At 44.0% G+C, this 27,317-nt stretch overlaps 1 protein-coding gene, 1 non-coding gene and 1 pseudogene across 4 annotated transcripts; all 3 read left to right on the top strand.

Moving 5' to 3' along the window:
* The window catches only part of LOC122433861, a 109,653-nt pseudogene that overhangs the window by 72,333 nt on the left and 10,003 nt on the right, over positions 1-27,317 (top strand).
* On the top strand, positions 1,710-25,521 carry LOC122433853 (low-density lipoprotein receptor-related protein 11-like). 3 transcript variants are annotated; one of them, XM_043456824.1, is made up of 3 exons: positions 1,710-2,477; positions 21,960-22,117; positions 24,856-25,521. In XM_043456824.1, exons 1-3 carry the CDS (start codon positions 1,844-1,846, stop codon positions 24,898-24,900), a joined length of 837 nt encoding a protein of 278 aa, XP_043312759.1. In that variant the 5' UTR covers positions 1,710-1,843; the 3' UTR covers positions 24,901-25,521. The 3 variants fall into 3 exon arrangements, with proteins under 3 accessions (XP_043312759.1, XP_043312758.1, XP_043312760.1); XM_043456823.1 differs by lacking the exon at positions 24,856-25,521 and adding an exon at positions 22,598-22,915; XM_043456825.1 differs by lacking the exon at positions 24,856-25,521 and adding an exon at positions 22,352-22,384.
* TRNAC-GCA lies at positions 11,304-11,374 on the top strand. The gene has a single exon. It is a non-coding gene; the product is annotated as a tRNA-Cys (tRNA).

Raw genomic sequence — 27,317 nt, 5'->3', positions numbered from 1 at the left:
ATGATACTTATTTTTCACATATGATATTTATTTTTCTCTTTTTGACTTACTTTACTCTGATAGACTCTAGGTCCATTCACATCTCAAAAATGATCCAGTTTTGTTCCTTTAAATGGCTAAACAATATTCCCTTATATATATGCACCACATCTTCCATTCATCTGTCAATGGACACTTAGGTTGCTTCCACGTACAGACATATAGCTGATTCACTTTGCTGTGTATCAGAAACTAACACAATACTATAAAGCAATTATACCTCAAGAAAAAAAAAGGTAAAACATAAAATAAAATCATGTCTTCTCCCTGCTACTAGAAAAAAAGAATAATGATTTAAAAGAAATACCTGTGTTTATCTCCGAGGGTGTACTGAAATGCACCTGGAGTCAAAAGGCAATAAATTACTAACTGACAAAAAGATTTTTTTAATTAAAAAAAAAAATAATAAGCCCAGCATGCTTGGACCAGAATGTCCGCCCAGAAGTGGAGGCCGGTGGGAGAGGCGCTAGACCCCTCTGGGGCACCACCTTCTTTCCATGGCTACCTTCAGTTCAGATCAGCTCAGTCACTCAGTTGTGTCTGATTCGTTGCGACCCCATGAACCACAGCACGCCAGGCTTCCCTGTCTGTCACCAACTCCCGGATTCTACCCAAACCCATGTCCATCGAGTCGGTGATGCCATCCAACTGTCTCATCCTCTGTTGTCCCCTTCTCCTCCTGCCCTCAATCTTTCCAGCATCAGGGTCTTTCCAAATGAGTCAGCTCTTCACATCAGGTGGCCAAAGGATTGGAGTTTCAGCTTCAACATCAGTCCTTCCAATGAACACCCAGGACTGATCTCCTTTAGGATGGACTGGTTGGATCTCCTTGCAGTCCAAGGGACTCTCAAGAGTCTTCTCCAACACCACAGTTCAAAAGCATCAATTATTTGGCGCTCAGCTTTCTTTATAGTCCAACTCTCACATCCATACATGACCACTGGAAAATCCACAGCCTTGACTGGACGGACCTTCGTTGGCAAAGTAATGTCTCTGCATTTTTTTTTTCCATTTATTTTTATTAGTTGGAGGCTAATTACTTTACAATAGTGTAGTGGTAGAGTCTTTTAATTTCATGGCTGCAATCACCATCTGCAGTGATTTTGGAGCCCAGAAAAATAAAGGCAGCCATTGTTTCCACTGTTTCCCCATCTATTTGCCATGAAGTGATGGGACCAGATGCCATGATCTTAGTTTTCTGAATGTTGAGCTTTAAGCCAACTTTTTCACTCTCCTCTTTCACTTTCAAGAGGCTCTGTAGTTCTTCACTTTCTTCCCTAAGGGTGGTGACATCTGCCTATCTGACGGCTACCTTTCCGGCCGCCCACAAAAAAAACAAAAAAAGAATGCGGGCGGGGCCCGAGCTTGCGGGGGGCGGGGCCGAGGCTGCAGGGGAGGGCCCGGAGGGGCGGGGCGGGGCGGGGCTTGACACGCCCCACCCCCCGCGGCCGCTGTTCACCACGGAGTGCTGATCCGTTAGACGCGGCCTCCTTCTCGCCCACGATCTGACCCGGGCTCCTGGCAATAAGAGACGCCGTCGCGCCCGGGCTTCCGGGAAGGGACGAGGAGCGGTGACAGGGCGACGGGCCGGTTATGCCTCCCGCCGCTACGATTCCCGCCGGCGACCGCGAGCCTGCGGCCTCGGGGACGCAGCGGAGCCCGGGGGAGGCCGCGCTTTGAGGTCCCCGGTGCCCAGCGCCCGCCGCGGCAGCGCCGGAGCATCCCAGGGCCGGCGCTCGCCCGTTTCCGTCTCCCTCGCACTCTGACGCCCAGCGTCGCCTCACTTCCTCCGCCGCCGCCCGCCATGGCCTCCGCCGCCCGGGAGGGCGCGGGCTCGGGGCGCAGGCGCCCGCCGCCGCGCCGGGCCCTGCCCGGCCTGCTGCTGCTGTGCTTGTGGCTGCCCGGTGGCCGCGCGGCCGGCTCGCCCTCCGCGCCGCTGTCCGAGCTGCACGCGCAGCTCTCGGGCGTGGAGCAGCTGCTGGAGGAGTTCCGCCGACAGCTGCAGCAGGAAAGGCCGCAGGAGGAGCTGGAGCTCGAGCTGCGCGCGGGCGGCGACCCCCAGGAAGGCTGCCGGGGCCCCGGGGGCGACGGCTACAGGGCCAGGCCCGACGCCATCATCCGCACCAAGGACTCGATCGCGGCCGGCGCCAGCTTCCTGAGCGCGCCGGCGGCCGTGCGGGACTGGCGGCAGTGCCTGCAGGCTTGCTGCCTCGAGCCGCGCTGCTCCGTGGCCGTGGTGGAGCTGCCCCGGCGGCCCGCGCCCCCGGCCGCCGCGCTCGGCTGCTATCTCTTCAACTGCACCTGGCGCGGCCGCAGCGTCTGCAAGTTCGCGCTGCACCGAGGTTACAGCAGCTACAGCCTCAGCCGCGCCCCAGAGGGCGAGCAGGAAGGCCTGGAAGCCGGCGCCCAGGCCCTCGCCCGGGCCTCGCCTCGGCTGGGTAAGCACTCCACCCGAGGCCCCGGGCCTGGTCGCTCGGGGCCCTGCTGTCTGTCCTTGTACCTATTGGTGGCTGCGTCTGGCAGACCTAGCTAGGCAGGACCGCTGGGCCCTCCTCAGTCAAATCAGAAATGAAATATCCGGCTTTGACATCTCAGTCCTAGGGATGGTTTTTGAGAAACCCCCAGTAGATTGGGTGGAAGCAGGCACAGTGGACTCTTCTGGAATTTTTCTAAGTTTAGGGAGGAATACTGATCTGAAAGGATTCGCAGAAATTCGCTTTAATGGAAGAGGAAAGTTCAGGGGGGAAAGTCTATTTTAGTCTTAGAGGTTCTTATAAGGTATGGTTTGTGTCAAGTAATTACAAGAGCAAAATCTAATTAGATGCCAGATTACTCACAGCACACCCTTATTTCTTAGCTTGGCTCTCAGGATTCATGATTCCACCTAAAGTTGCTTTCATCAGACAAAATTGGGAAGGGAACAGGTCAGGTTATTTTGAAGTGGGTCTAACTATTTTCTATGAACTATGGTTCTCTTTTTTTAGGAGTCGGGAGAAAAAGAACTCGATTAATTGAAAATAAAGTTTAAAGCACCTCTCTTTCGAAGAGGAGCTAAAAAGGATGCTTTTCGTTTGATGGTTTTTATTCTGGGGATGATCAGAATGAGAATTAAGACCCAAACAGGAGGCAAAAAAGAAAAAAAAAAGTGGCAGTTGGAGATAAGGTCTCAGGAAATAAAAGCTTGATTGGGCCTGCCTGTGTTCAGCTGAGTGTGTTTGATTGCAGTCTGTTGCTGTTTGCTTTATGATGACGCAAGAGTGAAACCACAACAAGACTAGAGGGGCGTAGCCTCAGCCACTTTGGAAAGCTGGAGTCTCCATGACCTTTAGGTCCAAAGAGAAGGGTCTGGAAATCTGTGTCCACAATGGCCCACCTCCCTTCCCACCTCCAGTGGAATAAACATCCAGGGTCACCTGAGATTTCTAGGCCTTGAGGCACACACTACAAAGGACCCCAAAGTTTTCTCCCTGAAGTGGAGGCGGGAGGCACTTTCACCATGCATCCCATGGCTGTTTCACACACATCTTTCCTCTGCCCAAGCAGGGACTCAAAAACAAATCCCAGCACCAATGAAACAAAATCCCTTTCCCTTCTCACTGCACAACTGGAGGAAACCAGCATTGCCAAATGGAGCTTTCTCCTAAGCCAGTGAAACAGAAAGGAAAGTGGAAACCAGGAAAGACAGGGGGACTGCCAAGGGGGGCAGGGGGGACTTTAGTTTACTGTAGAAGTTTCTGAATCATTTTTTCTTCTACTCCTTTTTTGAACTTCCTTTCTCTGGGCGAGGTGGGGGGGTTGTCTAGTAATTCACTTTGGAGATGCGCCAGGGTACACCCAGATGACCACTGGGCTTGGTCCTTATTCAGGAAAAGAGCTGCTTTGCTCACAAGTTCTTTGGATCCCAGGAATGTGGACACATGGAAGGGTGCTGCTTGGCCAAAATGCCCTCATTCTGTCCACAGAGAGGGCAAAGGTCACCCTACCCGATGTCTTGCGTTTTTCCTGCCCAGATCCTTAACCTCCTGAAGTTCTCTGTGCTTCTGAGACTAAGTGGTTCCTTCATGAATGTTTTTTTGTTTTTCTGAAGCTCGTGAGCACATGTCGTTTAAGGCTAAAGCAGCATGAAAATGGTTTCAAATTTACAGAAAATGTTTTAGGGTCCATTTGAGGTGAATACAAGGATCATGAAAAAAGAGCAGGGGGCCAGGTGGAATTGCACAGTACACACTTTCAGCGGACCCGTCAGCCATTTGTTGTTACAGTGATCCCCGTCAGCCCTGTTTTTTTCGGACATTTATTGAGTTTGATAAACAGCACTGCTATAAGCTCCTTAGACACGTGAACTCACTGTGTCCTCACAAATCTGTCCTTTCCAAATCTAGGTTCTCTTGTAATCCCCAGGGTACTTGAAGGCTTGGTGAGAGAAAGTAACCTGCCCAAAGGTCTCATAGCACCTGCTTTGTGGAGCTGTGCATTGTAAGTTGCGAGCTGTGCTTTGTGAGTTGTGACCTGTGTTTTGTGGAGCTGTGAGCTGTGAGCTGTGTTATGTGAGTCATGAGCTGTGCCCTGTGAGTTGTGGAGCTGTATTGTGGGGCAGTTTGAATGCTTTCTCCAACAGCATCAGGCCACCTGGAAGTAGAGATGCCCGCTGTCGAGTTTCCAGGGTGAGACTGACTAAGCAGCTACCTGGGATGATGGGAGAAGGTGGGAAGGAGTGGAGGATGCTGGGGAGAGAGGCGTGCTGAATTGACACAATCTGCCTGCAGTTGTGTGCAAAAGGCAGGGCAGGGGGCTTCTGGTCTCAGTCCTGAATTTGAAAGCCAGCTCTTCTCCATGAGGGTCTCTGTTCATCCTCTTAGGACCTGAGTGCTGGCCTTGCCTCCCAGCTGGGCTGTCATGGGATCAAGGGTGGACATGCTTTGTGAAGTAGAACGGTGGTTCCCACGCACCCGATGTCACTATGGGACCTTGGCTGGGTTGTGTGGCTGACTGGAGGGACTGGGGTCTATGTTTTCTGATGAAAGTGAGGAGCAGCAGGGAGGAGCGAGTGCAGCGGTTAGGACCTCAGAGGACCCGGAGAATACAGTCTCCAGGAGCCCAAGGGCCCGCACCTTTATGCTCTTTCCACCGGATATTCAGCCTGAAAACCAGGATCTCTGGGCAAATGCAGGGTGATCTGAGAAGTCAGGCTTGCGTCTGTATTAGGGACAGTTGGTGTTGGACAGCACTCTGCCATCCCCTCTGCAAACCCACGCATAGCTATCCCTGGCCTCTCTCTCATCTACTCCAAGGACAAAGGGAAGAACTGACCTGGGAAGGTTCAAAGCTCATCCCTCCATGAGTGCCTGACCTATTGCATGTTTCTCACATTTTCAACCTCTCCCTTTTGTGTTATAAATAAATATCACAAAAGAGTTGCAAATAATTATGTAATACTATTGAGATAACCAGTGAGAATATATTGAGACCTGCAACTCTGATCACACAGAAATTCCAAATGGGTTAAAGAATTAAATAGTTTTTTAAAAAATTAGGCCATAGGTAACTCCATACATAGAAGATTTGAAGAAAATAAATTCACTATTACACGTCTGGGGGGAAGATAACTTTAATCAATTAAAGAGATCACAAAGAGAAAGGATGTAGTATACACATGTTTCTTAAAAACTTCATTATGTCAAGAAACAAAAGAAATTGCAAATAGGAGTCTGGGAAGATATGAGACCAATGTATTTATTATATTAATAGTAAGCTTATGTGAATCAGGGGCTTCCCCGGTAGCTCAGCTGATAAAGAATCTGCCTGCAATTCAGGAGACCTGGTTATGTGAATTAGTAAGAAAAACAAAAAGAAGTAGGCAAAGGATATGAACAGTTTCCACAAGAGGATATTTAATGGATAAACATGGAAAAATGTTCAACCTTAGAAGTAATCAGAGAAATACAAATAATACCAGCTTACTGTTCCCAGGTGGCACTAGTGGTAAAGAACCCTCCTGCCACTGCAGCAGACCTTAGAGACTCTTTCAGTCCCTGGGTCAGGAAGATCCCCTGGAGAAGGGCATGGCAACCCACTCCAGTATTCTTGCCTGGAGAATCCCATGGACAGAGGAGGCTGGCAGACTACATGTCCATCGGGACACAAAGAGTCGGACACAACTGAAGCGACTTAGCACACACACATGCACTGTTATTACACTGGCAATAATAAGTTTACTTAAAAGTTACACTGGTATGCATGTGGAGAACTTATAATCATACATGGTCACTGAGAGTGTACATTGAAATGTCTCTTTTGGAAATCAATCAAGAAAGATATCAGAGAACATTAAAATATTCATTCTCCTGAGATATGTTTTAAGGAAAATGATCCAAGCTAAAGAAAAGTATAAGCAAAAAAATTATTGTGGCATTATGTATTGTTGGGGTCCTAGATTGCAATAAGCTTTTAAATAATCAATAATAGTCCTAGTCTCACAAATTGCAGCTATAGCTCTTTGACATTTCTGATTTGCATTCTCATAAGGAAGTAATTTCTCTAGCTGTTTTTTGGTTTCTTCTCCGATTACAGTATGGGAAATAGCAGCTTCTAATCTAGTTTAAAAATTAGCATAACTTTTCATTAGGTTCCAATAAATGAGAGACTTTCGGAGTTGCGACTGTTGGCAGAGGAGAAGCATTTGGAGCAGCCGGGGCAGGGCTAGTAAGAAAATTTTGAGATATTTTGTATTGTTTTAATTAGGCCTTTTACAAAGTTTAATCATTTAATTTATATTTATGTAATAAGTGTTCTATCTGTTGCTGAATATTGGAAGGGCTAGAATGTACCTTGAAATGGCAGAATTACAGCTTTAATAAGAGCCCATAGGGGCTAGAGATCAATTGGAATATTTTTTCCTTGTTTGGCTGCTCATTTAACATTTTTTTTGACTTGGAGCCAAATTTCTAAATCAAAACTGCATTTATCTGGAAACTAAGGATTATGTTCAACTACTGTTTGAAGGCAAGCCTCTATTCATTGCCGTGAAGCCAGAAGTCCCTGAAATTTAAACAAATGGTGAAGTAAAGTAGAAAAATAATGGGGCTGGCCAGCCGTTTAACCCACGCCTTAGTACTTACCCACCTCAATAGGTCCCTGAGTCACTCCGCCCGATATGCCACGTGTACCAGTGTCCCTGTTCTTTGGCGCCATTTGTTGGGGTCCTTTAATGGACCGGAACCTTGTGGTACGGAGTCGACGATAAGAAAGTGAAAGAGAGAAAGAGAGACAGAGAGAGACAAAAAAGACCCGGGGACCTAAGCTCTGGTGGAGCAAAGGTGCTTTAATGATTTTTCTATGAGTATATATAGACTGCAGTACAAGAAACTTCTTTCGGGAATGATAGAGATCAGAAAACCAAATGTACAAGCAACCGTTACCAAGGGAACAAGGGGTAACGTTAGTCACAAGGTCAGGAGACAATCTATATCTCAAGTAAGGGGAAGGAGATTAAGCTGTTTTGTCCTAAGGAGAATGTTTACTAAAGGAGACTCATGCTTGCCTCACACAATGACCTCAGTCCCTGGGAGCAGCGTGCTGTTCCGCTTGAAGAGGGACAAAGGACTCATGAGAGACAGCACGTAGGAATCCTCCCGTCAAACATTCCCTGACAATGTATGATGATGAAGAAAATTGGTAACAAAGTAATGTCCGGTAGTAGAGGCTAGGGACTTAAAATGACAACTGTGAAGTTTATACAGTGACACAAGCAATGGTAGGATATATGAATAAATATCAATAAGTAAGAATACATCAGTAAGTTAGGTTAAATTCAGGATGTAACTTTATATTTACTGTAACTAGAATACATGTGAGTGCTCCCAAAGTATAGTGGAGCCTTTCAGTTAGACAGATCTGAGCTGATATCTCAACTGACAAATTTATCACTTGTGTGGTCTTAGGCAACTAAGTTAGCCAATCTGACCTAGTTTCCTCAGAGACTTGTGAAAATTGGGTGAATTGATGGCTCAAAAATGCTTCGTGTGATGCCTGGTACAAAGAAATCACCCAATAAACAGTAGCTGTTACTTATTATTGGGCTTCCCTGGTGGCTCAGTGGTAAAGAATCTGCCTGCAATGCAGAAGACCCAGGTTCTATCCCTGGGTGGGGAAGATACTCTGGAGAAGGGAATGGCTGCCCACTCCAATATTCCTGCCTGGGAAATCCCATGGACAGAGGAGCCTGGCGGGCTACAGCCCATGGGGTAATAAAGAATTGGACGCGACCGAGCAGCTAAACACTACCATCACCAATATTAATTACTATTATCGGCAGCTCAGATAGGGAAAGACAAACAATACATGCCAAAAATGAAGATAATTATATTGGGGTTGTAAATAAATTTTCCTGACATGTTGCAATTAAGAAAAACGCACAATGAAGAAAACAGATCACAAAAGCAAACAAACCGAAAAAATCAAGATGGATTTTGACCTTTAATATCTAAGCCTCTTCTCTTAGTCTGGCCCCACTTCCATATCTTCAGCCTTGGCTATTATTGGCGCCCACGCAGTAAGACCCAGATTCCTATTTCTTGTCATTAAGGCATTGTTCAGAGCAACATGTCGAAAATCAGAGTAGTTAATATACTTCTCTGCGTAAAGTGCCACCTTGATATGCTCCATCAAGATGGGTATGAGTTTTATTTCGTCTCTGTGGATCATACCAAATATGCTTAATCTTCAAAAGAAATCAGTGTTTCCAGAGTACTGCACGTTGGCTTATTACCTTTGTATAACAAAAATTTAAAGTGACATTTAAGCTTGTTTTTCATCAAGTCAAATTTTTTTTGAATGACGGCATACTCCTTTCCTCTTTTTGTTGTCATTTGTTTATTTTTAAGACCTGTTTCTGGCCTAAGTCGCCTAAGCCAAATCGCTCTGGGTTGTCTTATTTCTAAGATTTTATTTATTTATGTGTTTGTTTATGGTTGCATTAGTCCTTCGTTGCTGCACGCGGGCTTTGTCTAGTATCCGTGCACAGGCTTCTCATTGCGGTGGCGTCTCTTGTTGCAGAGCTCGGCCTCTAGCGCATGGCGGCTCAGTTATGGTTCACCGGCTTAGTTGCCCCACTGCTTGTGGTGTGGTAGCCACGTGTTCCGGGACACAAACTCACTCAGAAGGACAATGCAGATAGTGGAGTTCAGTTTATTACACCAGCGGGCCCCAAGGCAGAATCTCCTCTTAGCCAAGGACCCCGACCAGTTTTTGTGAAAACCTTATATACCCTAAGTGTACGGGCCCAAACCCACCTCCCCAAATTCCCTGAAACTAGTCTGAACAAAGGAAAAGAAAGACACAAAGTTAACCTGTGATTCATATGCCTTAGGCCTCCATAGTTAACAGCAGACAATTATCAATAGGCCTGTAGTCATACCCTGATAAGTGTAATAGAATTTATGTTTCTATTCGGTTACACAGACAATTAGGGTATTCTTTTAGGCGATGGAGAGTCTAGGTACGAGCCCTGGGGCTCTTCCATGGGGGGGTGGGGGGCGGGGGGGCGGGTCTTGTTTTCCAGTTGGTATGTCCTTTCCAGAGATACCGGGCACATAGCTCAAAGTCCACAGTCCAGCCCGAGATGGAGTCCTGCTTTCAAGACAGAGCCTGTTCTGTCTGTTTCCTCCTTCTGTGGGATCTTAGTTTCCAGACTAGGGATCGAACAGTGTCCCCTGCCTTGGCAAGCGGATTTTTAACCACTGGACCACCAGGGAAGTCCCAGCTCTGACTTATTTTTAAATACATTATGCAGTGTAATTTGCCTGGACTTAAACCGAGTAGGAAATACAGCTCTATTATTTCTGATACAGCGACCAATTTAGAGGACATGAAGATTTTACTGCGTTCATAAACCATATCTTTAAGCTCTGATCACACAGAAATTCCAAATGGGTTAAAGAATTAAATAATTTTTAAAAAAATTAGGCCATAGGTTACTCCATACATAGAAGATTTGAAGAAAATAAATTCACTATTACATGTCTGGGGAAAGATAACTTCCTAATCAATTAAAGAGATCACAAAGAGAAAGGATGTAGTATACACATGTTTTTAAAAACTTCATTATGTCAAGAAACAAAAGGAAGTGCAAATAGGAGTCTGGGAAGATATGAGACCAATGTATTTATTATATTAATAGTAAGCTTATGTGAATCAGGGGCTTCCCCGGTAGCTCAGCTGATAAAGAATCTGCCTGCAATTCAGGAGACCTGGTTATGTGAATTAGTAAGAAAAACAAAAAGCAGTAGGCAAAGGATATGAACAGTTTCCAGAAGAGGATATTTAATGGATAAACATGGAAAAATGCTCAACCTTAGAAGTAATCAGAGAAATACAAATAATACCAGCTTACTGTTCCCAGGTGGCACTAGTGGTAAAGAACCCACCTGCCAAGGCAGGAGACCTTAGAGACTCTTTCAGTCCCTGGGTCAGGAAGACCCCCTGGAGAAGGGCATGGCAACCCACTCCAGTATTCTTGCCTGGAGAATCCTATGGACGGAGGAGGCTGGCAGACTACAAGTCCATCAGGACACAAAGAGCGACTTAGCACACACACATGCACTGTTATTACACTGGCAATAATAAGTTTACTTAAAAGTTACACTGGTATGCATGTGGAGAACTTATAATCATACATGGTCACTGAGAGTGTACATTGAAATGTCTCTTTTGGAAATCAATCAAGAAAGATATCAGAGAACATTAAAATATTCATTCTCCTGAGATATGTTTTAAGGAAAATGATCCAAGCTAAAGAAAAGTATAAGCAAAAAAATTATTGTGGCATTATGTATGATGATGAAGATAATTGGTAACAAAGTAATGTCCAGTAGTAGAGGCTAGGGACTTAAAATGACAACTGTGAAGTTTATACAGTGACAGAAGCAATGGTAGGATATATGAATAAATATCAATAAGTAAGAATACATCAATAAGTTAGGTTAAATTCAGGATGTAACTTTATATTTACTGTAACTAGAATACATGTGAGTGCTCCCAAAGTATAGTGGGATGAGAGGAGCCTTTCAGTTAGACAGATCTGAGCTGACATCTCAACTGACAAATTTATCACTTGTGTAGTCTTAGGCAACTAAGTTAGCCAATCTGACCTAGTTTCCTCAGAGACTTGTGAAAATTGGGTGAATTTATGGCTCAGAAATGCTTCATGTGATGCCTGGTACAAAGAAATCACCCAATAAACGGTGTCTGTTACTTATTATTGGGCTTCCCTGGTGGCTCAGTGGTAAAGAATCTGCCTGCAATGCAGAAGACCCAGGTTCGATCCCTGGGTGGGGAAGATACTCTGGGGAAGGGAATGGCTGCCCACTCCAGTATTCCTGCCTGGGAAATCCCATGGACAGAGGAGCCTGGCGGGCTACAGTCCATGGGGTGGCAAAGAGTTGGACCCGACTGAGCAACTAAACACCACCATCACCAACATTAATTACTATTATCAGCAGCTCAGATGGGGAAAGACAAACAATACACACCAAAAATGAAGATAGTCATATTGGAGAGGTAAATAATTTTTTCCTGACATGTTACAATTAAGAAAAATGTACAATGAAGAATAAAGATCACAAAAGCAGGCAAACCGAAAAAATCAAGATGGATTTTGACCTTTAATATCTAAGCCTCTTCTCTTAGTCTGGCCCCACTTCCATATCCTCAGCCTTGGCTATTATTGGCGCCCACGCAGTAAGACCCAGATTCCTATTTCTTGTCATTAAGGCGTTGTTGAGAGCAACATGTCGAAAATCAGAGTAGTTAATATACTTCTCTGTGTAAAGTGCCACCTTGATATGCTCCATCAAGATGGGTATGAGTTTTATTTTGTCTCTGTGGATCATACCAAATATGCTTAATCTTCAAAAGAAATCAGTGTTTCCAGAGTACTGCACGTTGGCTTATTACCTTTGTATAACAAAAACTCAAAGTGACATTTAAGCTTGTTCCTCATCAAGTCAAATTTTTTTTGAATGATGGCACACTCCTTTCCTCTTTTTGTTGTCATTTGTTTATTTTTAAGACCTGTTTCTGGCCTAAGTCGCCTAAGCCAAATCGCTCTGGGTTGTCTTATTTCTAAGATTTTATTTATTTATGTGTTTGTTTATGGTTGCATTAGTTCTTCATTGCTGCACGCGGGCTTTGTCTAGTATCCGTGCACAGGCTTCTCATTGCGGTGGCGTCTCTTGTTGCAGAGCTCGGCCTCTAGCGCATGGCGGCTCAGTTATGGTTCATGGGCTTAGTTGCCCCACTGCTTGTGGTGTTGTAGCCACGTGTTCCGGGACACAAACTCACTCAGAAGGACAATGCAGATAGTGGAGTTCAGTTTATTACACCAGCGGGCCCCAAGGCAGAGTCTCCTCTTAGCCAAGGACCCGGACCAGTTTTTGTGAAAACCTTATATACCCTAAGTGTACGGGCCCAAACCCACCTCCCCAAATTCCCTGAAACTAGTCTGAACAAAGGAAAAGACAGACACAAAGCTAACCTGTGATTCATATGCCTTAGGCCTCCATAGTTAACAGCAGACAATTATCAATAGGCCTGTGGTCATACCCTGATAAGTGTAATAGAATTTATGTTTCTATTCGGTTACAGAGGCAATTAGGGTATTCTTTTAGGCGATGGAGAGTCTAGGTCCGAGCCCTGGGGCTCTTCCATGGGCGGGGAGGGGGTCTGGTTTTCCAGTTGGTATGTCCTTTCCAGAGATACCGGGCACATAGCTCAAAGTCCACAGTCCAGCCCGAGATGGAGTCCTGTTTTCAAGACAGAGCCTGTTGTGTCTGTTTCCTCCTTCAGTGGGATCTTAGTTTCCAGACTAGGGATCGAACAGTGTCCCCTGCCTTGGCAAGCGGATTTTTAACCACTGGACCACCAGGGAAGTCCCAGCTCTGACTGATTTTTAAATACATTTATGCAGTGTAATTTGCCTGGACTTAAACTGAGTAGGAAATACAGCTCCATTATTTCTGATACAGCGACCAATTTAGAGGACATGAAGATTTTACTGCGTTCATAAACCATATCTTTAAGCTTCCCTAAAGAAAAGTAAATGACTGGAGTGATGATTTTTTTTTTTCTTCCAGGAGGGCAAGGATTAGTTTTACAATATGTGCAATATTTCCAGGCATACCTGGTTTTTCCATCTGAAATATTTTTGGTTAGATCTTTGAGGGCCTGGGACTTCCCTGGCAGTCCAGGGGTTAGGATTCCGCTCTTCTTACACTTTGCAATGGGCGAGTGCTCAATCCCAGTCGGGGAACTAAGATTCCACAAGCTTTGCAACAAGGCACAAAAGATTCCAGAATTGTAAAGTAGTAAACTGTAAATTGTAAAGTAGTAAATTGTGTCAAAAGTGATGAACCTTTTGACAGAAAGGAAAGTTTACCTTTGACAGAAGTAAAGGAAAGTTCTCTATAAAACTAAAAGAGGGCCTATTAGTAATGCAGTTGTCATCTCTCTGCTTCCCTGGGAGAAGCAGAATAAAGTCATCAGGCCCTGGACCTTTGCTCAAGGGGGAAAAAACAGACCAATTGTCTTCTAAGGCAGAGGTTGCTTGTGTGGCATAATTTGATTAGCAGTCCTCATTGTTTTACATGACTGTGAACATGGGACTCATTTTCTCAGTAGGAATATGTACCCTTCGGCAACAGCAAGTGTGCAGATTCCTTGTGTTAGTCGCTGAGTCATGTTCAGCTCTTTGTGATCCCATGGATTGCCACACGCATCCATGCATGCAGTGGTGGGATGTCCTCCACCATCTCCTGGAGTGTGCTCAAACTAATGTTCACTGAGTCAGTGTTACTATCTAATCATCTCATCCTCTGCTGTCCGCTTCTCCTCCTGCCCTCAACCTTTCCTAGCATCAGGGTCTTTTTCAATGAGTCAGCTCTTCGCATCAGATGGCCAAAGTTTTGGAGCTTCAGCTTCTGCATCAATCCTTCCAATGAACATTCAAAGTTGATTTCCTTTCCGGTTTGCTGGTTTGATCTCCTTGCAGTCTGAGAAAATAATAGGATTACCGCTAGCTTCAAATGTCAGACTGTTGCAGAAACCAGTACTCGAGAAAACAAGCACCACACTTGGACAGTTGGAGAACCCAGGTTTATTATGCCAGCGGGCCCAGAGGAGTTAACACTCTAAGCTCTGAGCCCTGAACAAAGGGATTACAGAGTTTTTTATAGACAGACTGTAGTGGGCAACACTAGCTGTTAATAGGCTGGTTTAAACTAAGGGGTTTCGCACATGGGGGAACAGTGGTCAAGATGGGGAGGGGGATGCCTCATCTGGACAGGCATGATTAAGCAGGTTTGCAGGGGCTGAGTGATTGCAAAGAGCAGGACAAGGGTGAGTGAGATAAGCTCCAGTTCCTAGCATTGCAAGTCCCCACTTTCTGAGACTATGTGACCTACATGATCTAGACTTTGCAAGGGGCAAGCTGAGTTACAGAGGCTGAGTTACAGAAGGAGGTTATGTAAAATTTTAACTTTTCCTCTTCAAGGCAGTGAGTATCTGGATTGGCTCTTAGAAGTTTACTTTGGAGGCAACTTCAGCTGTGCAGAAAGAGAGCACTGTCTTAGCAACATCATTTAAAATAAGTTAAGGAAACCCAGGCCAAAATTTTGATCAAGTTTTGGTGCTAGAGTGTTATAGCCACGCTTTCTGGGAAACAAACTCACTCAGAAGGACAAAGCAGATAGTGGAGTGCAGTTTATTACACCGGCGGGCCCAAGGCAGAGTCTCCTCTTAGCCAAGGACCCCGACCAGCATTTGTGAAAATCTTTTATACCCCATGTGTACGTGTCCAACCACCACTCCAATTTCCTTGAGACTTACATAAACAAAGGAAGGGTAAATACAACTACAATAACCCCATCATTCACATGTTATGTGTTCAAACAGTTAATAATCAATAAGCCTGCAGTTACATTCCAAACAGTTAATAATCAATAAGCCCGTGGTCACGTTCAAACCAGTTAATAATCGATAAGCCTGTGATTACATCCTGAGAGATACGGGAAAAAATTTATGACCTGTCCGGAGACAGGGGTGATTATGGTATGTTTCCTCTTAGGCAATGAGTAACCTGGATGTGATCTTCAAGATTCCCCTGCTCAGAGGGGGTCTTATCCTTCCACTGTCATTCCCATAGGCGCTAAGCACAGAGTTCAGAGTCCACTGGAGAGGTGGCCGTGCACGACCAGCATGGACAGGCCTGAGATGGAGTCCAGAACTTATGAATTCCTTCTTCATTCCCCTCTCTTGGTGCTCTTAGTTTCCATAATGAGCATCATTCATTGAGATATATTGTACCTTAGCCCTCCTGCCACCCTTATGAGAGAATGCTATCAACCTCTGGGTTACAAAATTCACAAGGCATTGTAGGAAGCAGGGCCCACAAAGAAATATGATTAAGATTACTATAACAACAGTTACAATGCTTTTCCACCAGTCTCCCTTTACCCAGGAGAGGACTGAAGTCAAAAGGGAATATTTTCATTAGACATGGCTTTTACCTGGTTTTTCATGTCATCTAAAGCAGTTGATACATTGTCAGATAAGTCAGGAATGTATACACAACATTCAACCTTAATTATAGCACAGGTCCCTCCTTGAGCAGCTGTGTGTATGTCCAAAGCCATTTTATTATGAATTACTGCTTTTCTCATTTAGATTTGCTCTTCATTTAAGGCTTGGATGGCTTCTGTTTTATCTAGGAGGGCCTGTTTATGAAATTAGTCAAGGCCTCTACTTTCATCATAATATTTGTTGTCCCTATAGAGGGTACGAAAAAGGCAGCAATATACTCATACCATTGAAACACAGATCTTGTCCACCTAGCATGTAAATAAGGTAAATTTACTAGGCCTTGTTTTAGGTTAGACTTTTGTTACACTGGCATTTATATCAAATGTAACCCTATGACCCGAGTCTATTGACTGTAGGTCTTACACCAAGACAGCAAGGAGAGGTTATGATTGACAAGAGAGAGGAAAGTCTCTTTTTGTCATCCCAGAAAAGAGCAGAATGGTTTAAAATCTCCTTGGCAGAGCGGTGACACCCACCAAGGAAGTCCATCCATCACAGACAGAGGTATAGCCCCACATACCCAGCAGTTGTAGGTGTTGTGGAAGTCCAGGTAGGAATGTGCCCATGAGATGAAAACATTGTCGGAAGTTAAATTCAAAATCACGTTGATGAGGCCAAGCAGCAGGAGTTGATTGTGCGGCTTCATCCTGAGAGGGGGTTCGTCCGGGATCTTCTTTTCCTTCTTCTTAAGGATGGTCTTAGTCTCTCGAGGGTCAGTGGGGTCCCTCTGTGCAGTCCACTCAGCGTTTTCTGGGCCTGCGTGGTATGCTGTCTTCACCCTCGTATGATGGATCAAGGGACAATACCTGCAACTTTAACTGCAGTAGGGGTAGTTAGAATAACATAAGGCCCTTTCACCAAGGGGCTAGCAAATCATGTTTCTAATCTTTGACCCATACTTGGTCACCAAGTGTAAACTCATGAATCTGTTCCCCAAGGGGGAGCAGCACCCTTTTTTGTACGAAGTTAGTTACCCAATTTATTACCTTACCCAGTTCCATCTGCTGTGAAATCCTATCCCCCCCTACCTGAGGCAAATTTGTTTACACCTGTTTTATTATGGGAGGAGGCCTCCCATACACAATTTCGTATGGAGAGTAGCCTTGGGACTGTGGGGTCATCCTGAGTCTGAGCAGCGCCATCGGAAGCAAGTCCACCCAGGAGCAGTCAGTCTCTCTGATCTACTTGGAGAGTCTCTTTAAGTGTCCGGTTGGTTCATTCCACCATCTCAGAACTCTGGGCCTATGTGCAGTGTGCAGTTTCCATTTGATGTTTAAAGTTTTGCTTACTTGTTGTACTAAATCAGCTACAAAAGCCGGGCCATTGCCTGATCCAATGGTGGTAGGAAATCCAAATCTGGGAACTGTTTCCCTAAGCAGGCACCAGGCTACTTCTGATGCTCTTTCAGTCCAGGTAGGAAAAGCTTTTACCCATCTCGGGAACGTACATACCATGACCAGCAGGTAACAGTAGTGTCAGTAAGGTTTCATTTCAGTGAAGTCCACTCCCAGGTGGTCAAGGGGCAGCGTGCCTTTCAGCTGAATACCCAGAGGATTTTGTCTGAATACCCGAGAGGCAGCATTAACCTGTGAGCAGGCAGCATGGTCTAGGTGGGTCGCTTGGTGTGTTTGGCTCACCAGAGTGTGTGCCAGGTCCTCCGGTACCAATAATTTGCCACTTGGCAATTCCCACCATCTCTTTTCAGTCTTGATGGCCCCTTCCGCTTTGGAATACCCGAGAGCTGTTGTCCCTGTTGTATCAGGCGAGTGCCATCAGTATATAGGACCCAATTAGGGTCTGGAACCTTGAGCCCTTCTTTAAAACAAACGCCAGATACCTTACCTCCTCTTTGTAGATCTGTGCCTTCTTCTTCTGCACCGGGTAACCTGCTTCCATCAACAGCTGGAGCAGTGCATTTGTCCCTTTCCAGAATGTTTCCTTGGTCTCAGGCAGCCAGCAGCAGGTCCTCCCCGTATTGTAGGAGCCGACATCCATACTCTTCCGGATGGAATGAGTCCAGGTCAGAAGCCAAGGCTTCCCCAAAGATGGCTGGGGAGTTTTTAAACCCTTGTGGGGAGTCCAGATGAGCTGTTGTTTGGTGCTCCCGACTGGTTCTTCCCTTTCAAAGGCAAAGATGGGCTGTGACGCTGGGGCGAGGCATATGCAGAAGAAGGCATCCTTGAGATCTAGGCAAGTGTAAAATAAACTTTAGTCCTCGGCGGGAGGAGGCTAAGTAAGGTATAGGGGTTTGGAACAGTGAGGTGTAAAGTCACAGTAGCCTGGTTGACTAGCCTGAGATCTTGTACAGGCCTATAGTCCTGTCCTCCTTCCCTTTTGACTGGCAGGATTGGCGTATTCCAAGCCGACTGGCACTCTACTAGAATGCCTGCTTGTTTCAATCTATTGATGTGGGGCAATATGCCGGTTCAGGCTCCATCCATAGCGGGTACCGGCGCCCTCTAACCGGGATGGTGCCTGGTTTGAGTTCTATTATCACTGGGGCGTGATGTTTAGCCAGCCTGGGGGGAGGGGGGGTTGTCTTCCACCCAGACCTCAGGGAATAATTGAGTTAGCTCTCTCATGCTCTTCTGGCCCACCCGGTTCTGCCTTCAGAGGCTCATGCAACCTCCACTCATCTTGCGTTGGTATTGAGAGAGAGGGCAAATAAGTCATAGAGTCTGTCCAGAAGGTGGGCCTCTCCTCAGGGGAGAAAGTCACTTGTGCTCCTAGTTTGGAGAGCAAGTCTCTTCCCAACAGGGGTACTGGGCACTCAGGAATGTAGAGGAATTCATGAATCACTTGGTGCCCCCCCCCCATCTGACATTTTCTGGGCTGGCAAAACGATTTAATCATCTCTTCTCCCGATACCCCAGTTACAGCGGTAGTCTTTGTGGACAGAGGTGCCACAGGTTTTGTTACTACCGACAGTTCTGCTCCTGTATCCACCATGAAGTCAATGTTTTGGTCCCCCACTTTTAAGGTTACCATGGGCTCTCGGGGACCTGATATCTCTGAGCCCTGGCAGCCCTAGTTAATTTCCAAGTCATCAAGCCCCACAACTGCGGGAGCTTCCTCTTCCTTCCTTGCCTTAGGGCATTCATTCTTCCAGTGGCCCAAACCTCGGAGCCAGGCTCACTGGTTTGGCTGTAACGGGCCCAGGGCCTCCCTTGGAACCCACTGAAGGACTGTCCTGTCCCTGGGGCAGATGAGGTTTTCTGGAGGGCCCGAGATAGACTTTCCCAGAGCAGCAGCTAGCACTGTCAATCTCTTGTCTGTTCTCTTTCGTTCCCTGTGACTCTCTGGCAGAGCACAGTCTCTGCTTAATTCCAATGTCTCCCTCCCTTTCTTGTCAGTACTCACCGGGAGAGGCGGGTATAGCTTGGGCAGTTCGGTTGGAGCTGGATCCAGGAAGTGTTGGCCAGAGGCTTCTGTCACTGGGATCGAGCCTGCCAAAACGGCGGCTCTACGAACTCTGGGAGAGCTGGCGGAAGAGCAGCGGCTGCTGCAGGAACTTCACCTGGCCCTGGATCGGGCATTAAGGCGGCCTCCGGTCCTGGTGAAGCACTGGGAGGCAGGCACATCATTTTCCAGCATGGGGGAGGGGTCAGGTCATCCCCATCCAAATCCTGTAGAATTTCCTTTTTTATCATCAGTCAATTTTTCTGTCATTAATATTTTTCCCTTTCCCTTCTGGATACAGAACCTTGTCCAAGTAGGAGGGTCTCAAGCTAACCCTAGCCATGAGTCAGTAAATGGATATTGATCCACGTGTCCTGGCTCTCCTGTGACTACTGTATAGACTGCTTCCACTATTTTTGAGTTCATGGTGTTCTCTGGTGGCCATCCTACTCCCATAGGGGGCCATTCAACCTCATAGAGTATGTGGAGGTGGTTAGGCTTCATCTTCACCCCATAGCCTCCTCTGAATCCCTTCTTTAAATTTTTAATCATGCACTCCAACACAGTTGCCTTAGATTCACTCCCCCCCATCTTGCTTACCTTCTCGGAACTTCTTCTACATTTCCTTTTCGTTCTGTCTACAAAGTTCTCAGTACCCTACATACTTCTGATATTCCCACTCCATGACACTTAAATTGCCATTCTGCCTCCTTCCTAATTGGGGTGAGAAGAGCCTTACCTGCCAGATCCCAGAGGGAGAAGGGGGATCGGCGTGTCTTCACCCGCTGGTCAGCACAGCTGAACCAGAACACCACATGGTCCAAGACTGTTTCTCCCTTAAAGTCCATTCTGCTTTGGTGGGCTTGATCAGGTGCAGATGAAAACACAGATGGGTTAAATATCCCATGTCCCAGGCCATCTCCAGAAAAGCCAATTTATACTCACTTCTGTTTCTCCCTCATTCTAGCCTAACAATTCCGAGGGGGTCAAGAATTTCACAGCAGACGGGACACCTCCTGGGGAAGGGCAGAATACGAGCATACAAGGACCAGTTTCCTATCCTAAAAATCCCCTGGCGATCGCTTGGTAATAATTTTCCCCGAGACGGCGTGGACACACCTCCTAAATGACCTTCACCAATTTCCTTCCTAAACCCTAGCACGCTCCTCGACCTGTGTACCAAGCAATCGCTGCTGCCTGCCTATTCCAGGCTCCTGTGGGTCCCCGCTCCTTCTAGTCCCACCCGGGGGGGTGATCAGGCCCCCTCTTCCACTGTGCCGGGTGGGTTCCTCCTCACCTGAGCGCTCAGTTCCCTGCTGCCGTTCACTATCTGCCAAAGCGAAGAAACCGGGCTTTGAAAGGCTGAATTCTTCCAGAGGGGTGAGGCGCCTTCCCCTCTCTAGGAGATTCAAGCCACAAAGCCTCGGGGTGGCCTCAAATGAGACCTGTCTCCTCAAAGTGAGGAGTTTCCCGGCCCATGCACCAAATGTTATAGCCATGCTTTCCAGGAAACAAACTCACTCAGAAGGACAATGCAGATAGATAGTGGAGTGCAGTTTATTACACCGGCAGGCCCAAGGCAGAGTCTCCTCTTAGCCAAGGACCCCGACCAGCATTTGTGAAAATCTTTTATACCCCATGTGTACGTGTCCAACCACCACTCCAATTTCCTTGAGACTTACATAAACAAAGGAAGGGTAAATACAACTACAATAACCCCATCATTCACATGTTATGTGTTCAAACAGTTAATAATCAATAAGCCTGCAGTTACATTCCAAACAGTTAATAATCAATAAGCCCGTGGTCACGTTCAAACCAGTTAATAATCAATAAGCCTGTGATTACATCCTGAGAGATACGGGAAAAAATTTATGACCTGTCCGGAGACAGGGGTGATTATGGTATGTTTCCTCTTAGGCAATGAGTAACCTGGATGTGATCTTCAAGATTCCCCTGCTCAGAGGGGGTCTTATCCTTCCATTGTCATTCCCATAGGCGCTAAGCACAGAGTTCAGAGTCCACTGGAGAGGTGGCCGTGCACGACCAGCATGGACAGGCCTGAGATGGAGTCCAGGCCTTATGAATTCCTTCTTCAAGAGGAGGAAGAGATAGTGGATGCCAACAAGGATGTATTACAAAAGCCTGCAGAGTTTGTTCCCAGCTAAATTACTGTTTCTGGGGCTTCCCGGGTGGCCCAGTGGTTAGGACTTCACCTTCCAGTGCGGCGGTGGGGGGCGGGGGGTGCAGGTTTGATCCTTGGTCGGGGAGCTAAGATCCGACATGCCTCATGGCCAAAAAACCAAAACATGAAACAGAAGAAATACTGTAATAAATTCAGTGGAGACTTTAACAATGGTCCACATCAAAAAAGAAATTACTAAGCTTCATCAAAATATATGTGGATTTGCATAAGTTTACTAATAAGATGCTGAAATCAAGTAAAATATCCACAATTCTGATCTTAAGAATGTTTTCTGTATCTGATGGCGTCTATCAACCATCCCTGGAGCAGCTGTTAATCATGTTTAGTATTTAGTGGACACAGTGAGACTTACCATGAAGGAGAAAAGCTAAATATCAGTACACACTTGTTTGCTATTAATATTTTAGGATATCTCAAATTCTGTCAGCTTCCCTTATAAAAACTAGTAAGAAGCTATGAACGTCTTCTGTTTTCCTAGATGAAAATTGGATTCCAAGCATTTCTATGTGAATTTTATGTGAATCCAAGAACTTACCTTAACTTTCCAGATTTAATTTATTGCAGTGAAAATAAGAAAATAATTTTCAGTTGCTATACATCCTCTTGGCAAAAATACCTCTCATAATAAATGAGAAAAAATAGGGAATCATCTCGCTTATGAATTATTTATTTTCTTTCACAGAAAAGGACGAGCCTCCACTCAGCAAGGCAGGGCAGGATGTGGTTTTGCATCTGCCCACAGATGGCGTGATTCTGGACGGCCGAGAAAGCACAGATGACCACGCCATCGTCCAGTATGAGTGGACACTGCTGCAAGGTGACCCGACAGTGGACATGAAGGTAATTCATGTTGTAATTGTAAAGAAAACTAATGTTTCAGCAAAGTGATCTTTCTACTTACGTTCCCCGAATGTCTGTAAATTGGCAGAAGTATAAAATGGAGAAAGCATAAAAATGATTGTTGAAAAGGTGTCTTATTATATGAATTTACTTTTCTTCTGAGTAAACAGTGATCCTGACCATGTGTTTTGTTCTTATTTTATTTATTTATTTATTTTTGGCCACACCGTTCAGCTTGTGGGATCTTAGCTTCCCAACCAGGGATGGAACCTGGGCCCTGGACCACCAGGGAAGACCCTGGCCATGTGTTTTAAAGCTTACCTTCATTCTTGCTTTTCTGTCGACTTCTCCAGCGCACATAAAAGCTGCTTCAAGGGAAAAGACTCATGCTTTGTTTTGTTGACTCAGAATAAAACATGTTTTTAAAACATTTAAGAAATGTTAAAAGCATTATATGTTTTCCTTTCTTCTTTGTTTCAGTTCGGAGCCCAAATAGAAAATATGAAAAATACAAAAGAGCATAAAGGGGAAAACAACAGCAAAATGAACTTACTCTTCATAGGATCCAGAAAGCAAGCGTCTCACTTAGCATTAGGTCTACCTGAGTTAGTTGAGTTAATTAAGTGAGGGGAGTTTGACATCAAGGGCTCCTAATCAAGTGCTCCTCACTGATTTTCATAAGGCTTACCTGCGCTGGAATTGCAGCCGATGGGAATGAGCCTCTTGTCCACTGGCTACCTATACTCAGTTAAGATGTAACTGACATGCAACATTATATCAGTTTCAGATGTAGGACATAATGACTTGATATATGTATTTATTGTGAAATGATCATCACAGTAAGTCTAGTTAACATCTGTCACCACACAAAGTTACAATTTTTTTTTCTTGTGGTAACAACTGTTATGATTTACTCTCTTAGTAACTTTCAAATATGAGACAGTGTTGTTGACTAAAATCACCATGCTGTACATTACATCCCATGACTTATTTATTTTATAACCAGAAATTTCTACCTTTTGAATCCTTTCACCTAGCCCTACCCCATGCCTCTGGCAACCACCAGTCTGTTCTCTATATCTCTGAGCTTGGTTTGGGCTTTTTTATTGGTTTTAGATTCCATGTAAGTGTGAGATCATACAGTATTTAATTTTTCTGTCTGGTTTATTTCACTTACCATAATGACCTCAAGGACCATCCATGTTATTGCAAATGGCAAGATGTCCTTCTTTTTGTATACCATATTTTCTTTATGCTTTTATCAGTTGATGGACGTTTGGCTTGTTTCCATATCTTGGCTATCATTAAGTAACACTGCAGTGCATATGGGGTGCATATATCTTTTTAAAACTTTATTTATTTTATTTTTGGCTGCTCTGGGTCTTCCTCGCTGTGCACGGGCTTCCTCCAGCTGTGGCAAGCAGGGGCTGCTCTCTAGTTTTGGCGCGAGGGTGCTCCTTGCAGGGGCTTCTCTTGTTGTGGAGCGCAGGCTCTAGAGTACCCGGCTTCAGTAGTTGCGGGGTGGGCTCAGTTTGTGGCTGCATGGCCTGTGGAATCGTCCTGGACCAAGGATCAAACCCTCGTCCCCTGCATGGCAGGCAGATTCTTAACCACTGGACCACCAGGGAAGTCCTATATGTCTTTTCAAGTTAGTGTTTTTGTTTCCTTCAGATAAATACCCAGACATTGAATCGCTGTATTAACAGAGTCTACAGTTGTTAGGAAAGTGACTTTTTGTTTTTTTTTTTTCCTGCCGAGCCTCTTTGTAGATAAGAGTATTTCCTGGCTTAGGCAGATAAACTTCATCCAAATCACTCCAGTCAGAGAAGGTGGAGAAAAATCTGTGTTGGTTTGCCAGGGTTGCCATAGCAGAGTACCACTGACTGGACGGCTTAAACAATGCATTTCTCACAGTCCTAGAGGCTGGAAGTCCTAGAGGCTGGAAGTCCAAGGTCAAGGTGTCAGCAGTTCTGCTTTATTCTAAGGCCTCTCTCCTTGGCTTGCAGGCAGCTGTCTTCTCTTTCCTACATGTTCACAGGCTCTTCCCACTGTGAGGAAACACTGATTTCTGTTCTCTTAGGATGAAAACAAGAACAGTAATCAGCTAGCCCCTCAAGACTGATATAAGCACGTTGATTTATCCAAAGACTATACAGTCTTAGAATTGGACCAGACCTTCGACCAGCATCTTACCCAGTCTCCTATCCATACAAGAGCCCCTGCTTTCACCCCCCTTCTAGTGGTCATCCAGTCTGCCTGGTATTTCCAGAGATGAAAGCTCGCTAGTTCGCATCATGTCCTGTGACATCTTTAATCAGCTCTCATTACTGGGCCAATAGGATGTGCCTCCCTGTTATTTCTATGCATCTATGTTGGGGCTTCCTTTTGGAAAAGCACTGAACACATCTTTTTATTCTCTGCAGCAGCAATTAAACTTTGTTGTTGATTTTTTATGAATGTCACCACTGAAAATGGTCTTCTCAGAACTCAACAGTCCCAGTTCTTACAACATTCCTCATAAGAATTGGCTCTTAGACTGTCCACCATCCAGCCTTTTTTAGATTTTCTCAGGTTCATCCATGCCCCTCTTAAAATCTGACCCCCCCCCAATTGAACCCCATACTTAAACTGTGGTTCTTCCTGACAAACTATTACCTCCTGTGATCCAGACATTGTCTCACTTCTATTAATGAAGATTCATTTACATAAACTATTTTAGTATCTGCTTCTCACTATAGGTTCATGTTGAGCTTTCCATCAGGAGCTACAAATATGCATGCTGAGTCATGTCCAGCTCTTTGTGACACCACGGACTGTAACCCACCAGGCTCCTCTGTCCATGGGATTTTCCGAGCGAATGCTGGAGTTGGTTGCCGTTTCCTCCTCCAGGGTAGGTTCATGTTGAGCTTTCCGTTAGAAGGAACACCTAAAGTCTACTTCATCTTTCCACACAAATTGCCATCTTGAGGTCTCCCCCATTCTATGTTTGTGTAATTGATTTATTGAACCTGACTGCAAGGCCATATGTTTATCCTTTTTATACTTCAGTGTGGTTTTCAACTACAACAGAAATAATTTTTGAACTTTGAGTATCATCCATTATATTGGGCTTGGCAAAAAAGTTTGTTCATGTCTGGCTGAGTCCCTTCACTGTTCAGCTGAAACTATCACATTGTTAACTGGCTAAATACCCCAATACTAAATTAAAAGTTTTAAAAAAATTTTTTGTTTGGGTTTTTCTGTAAGATGTTAAACCTGATGAAAAACTCAAATGAACATTTTGCCAACCCATTGTTTATTATTCTTCTGTGCATTGTGTCAGCTGCAAAATTAATACATTTTTACTGAAATTTCTGAGAATTAAGATTGATCAGAGGGCTTCCCTGGTAGCTCAGATGGTGAAGAATCTGCCTGCAGTGCAGGAGACGCAGGTTCAATCGCTGGGTCAGGAAGATCCCTTGGAGAAGGGAAGGACAACCCACTCCCACATTCTTGCCTGGAGAATTGCATGGACAGACCATGGGGTCGCAGAATTGTACACAACTGAGTGACTAACACTTTCACTTTTACTTTCAAGATTGATCAGAAAAGGTGCATGAACAAGCCACTGATCAGACCTCTGTGAGAGTTACAGCACTCATGGATATATTTGTTCAAGCAATTGCAAATCTGTCTCTATGATCACCTAGATTTTCACACTTGCTATGAAAAGCTTTATTCTATAGATTATGAATTGTGTGTATGAATGCTAAATAAAAATAATGCTTATGATTCATTATTAAATTTACTGAAGGTGTTTATAAAGAAGTAACAAAATTAGGCATTTAAGGCTGACTGAAGAGGAAAATGTGTGGGGCTTCCCTGGCAGTCCAGTGGTTAAAACTCTGCACTTCCACTGCAGGAGGTGGGGATTCCATGTCTGGTCAGGAGAACTAAGGAAAGAAAAAAGAGGAAACTGTGGACCAATTCCCCAGGCCAGTTATAACAGTGAAAGCACATAGACCTAAAACTATAAAGCCACCATCTAGCAACAAATCCTGCAATAGGGGAGCGATTTGCTCTCAAACTGCAACTGCCTTATAGTGGTTATTAATAATTATTTATAAATAATTTTATATAAATATATATAATATAATAATATATTAATAATTTTATTAATTTATATAATAAATTGTTTATATAATTTATATAATATGATTTAATATAATTAAATTATTATATAATTAATAATATAATTAAATTAATTATATAATTATAAAATATAAATTATAATATGATTTATATAATAATCAGTTATTATAATACATTAATAATATTAATATATTACATAATAAATATAATATAATAAATATATTATATATAATATATAAATATATTTTATATTTTATTATAAAAATATAAATATTAATATAATATATATAATATTTATATAGTATATATGTTTATATGTGTATTATATATAAATATAAATATATAATATATATTATATATTATATATTAATATACTGTATATATAATATAATATAATGTATTATATATATTATTTTATATGTGTATATGTTTATGTATATATATTTATATATGTATATAAATATGTATATGTGTATATATGTGTGTAATATGTATATATACATATATAAATAGATATAAATATATTAAATATATATTAATATAATATGTTAATATATTGATATATTTATAATTATATATTAATATATAAGTATTTATATAATATATATTAATATATAATATAATATAGGTATTGTATATTGTATTTTATTATATATATATTATATATATTCGTGAGACATTCACGAATGCCCTCAAAGTTAACTCAACGCTCACTGGTCAGGCTTTCCACTGAGTGCCTATTTCAACCCCTTCTTGAGCCCTCCCCTCTCCTCTCTTCACTATCTGCAGAATCCTCACCCCCTTCTCTCATCTTCCATGGTGCACTAGTCAACCTCACTTTGTTTTGCAATATTTTATGACCAGTTTCTAGGACCTATCCTTTCATATCCAAATCACCCATTCAGGTCTCCAAAAAACAAAAATAAATGAGGTTCTCCATCTTAAGAAGAATTATGCTGCCACCTTAATTATGGTCAAATTAATTGCTAACCTTATGTTAGCATCTAGGGTGTGTCCAGTATTGTTCTCAGCACTTTAAATCGACTAAGCATCAGGAAAAGCTCATGTT

The sequence above is a fragment of the Cervus canadensis genome, chromosome 33 (assembly GCF_019320065.1).
Source record: "Cervus canadensis isolate Bull #8, Minnesota chromosome 33, ASM1932006v1, whole genome shotgun sequence".
NCBI classification, from domain to species: domain Eukaryota; kingdom Metazoa; phylum Chordata; class Mammalia; order Artiodactyla; family Cervidae; genus Cervus; species Cervus canadensis.
This window is presented reverse-complemented; position numbering and strand designations above follow the sequence as displayed.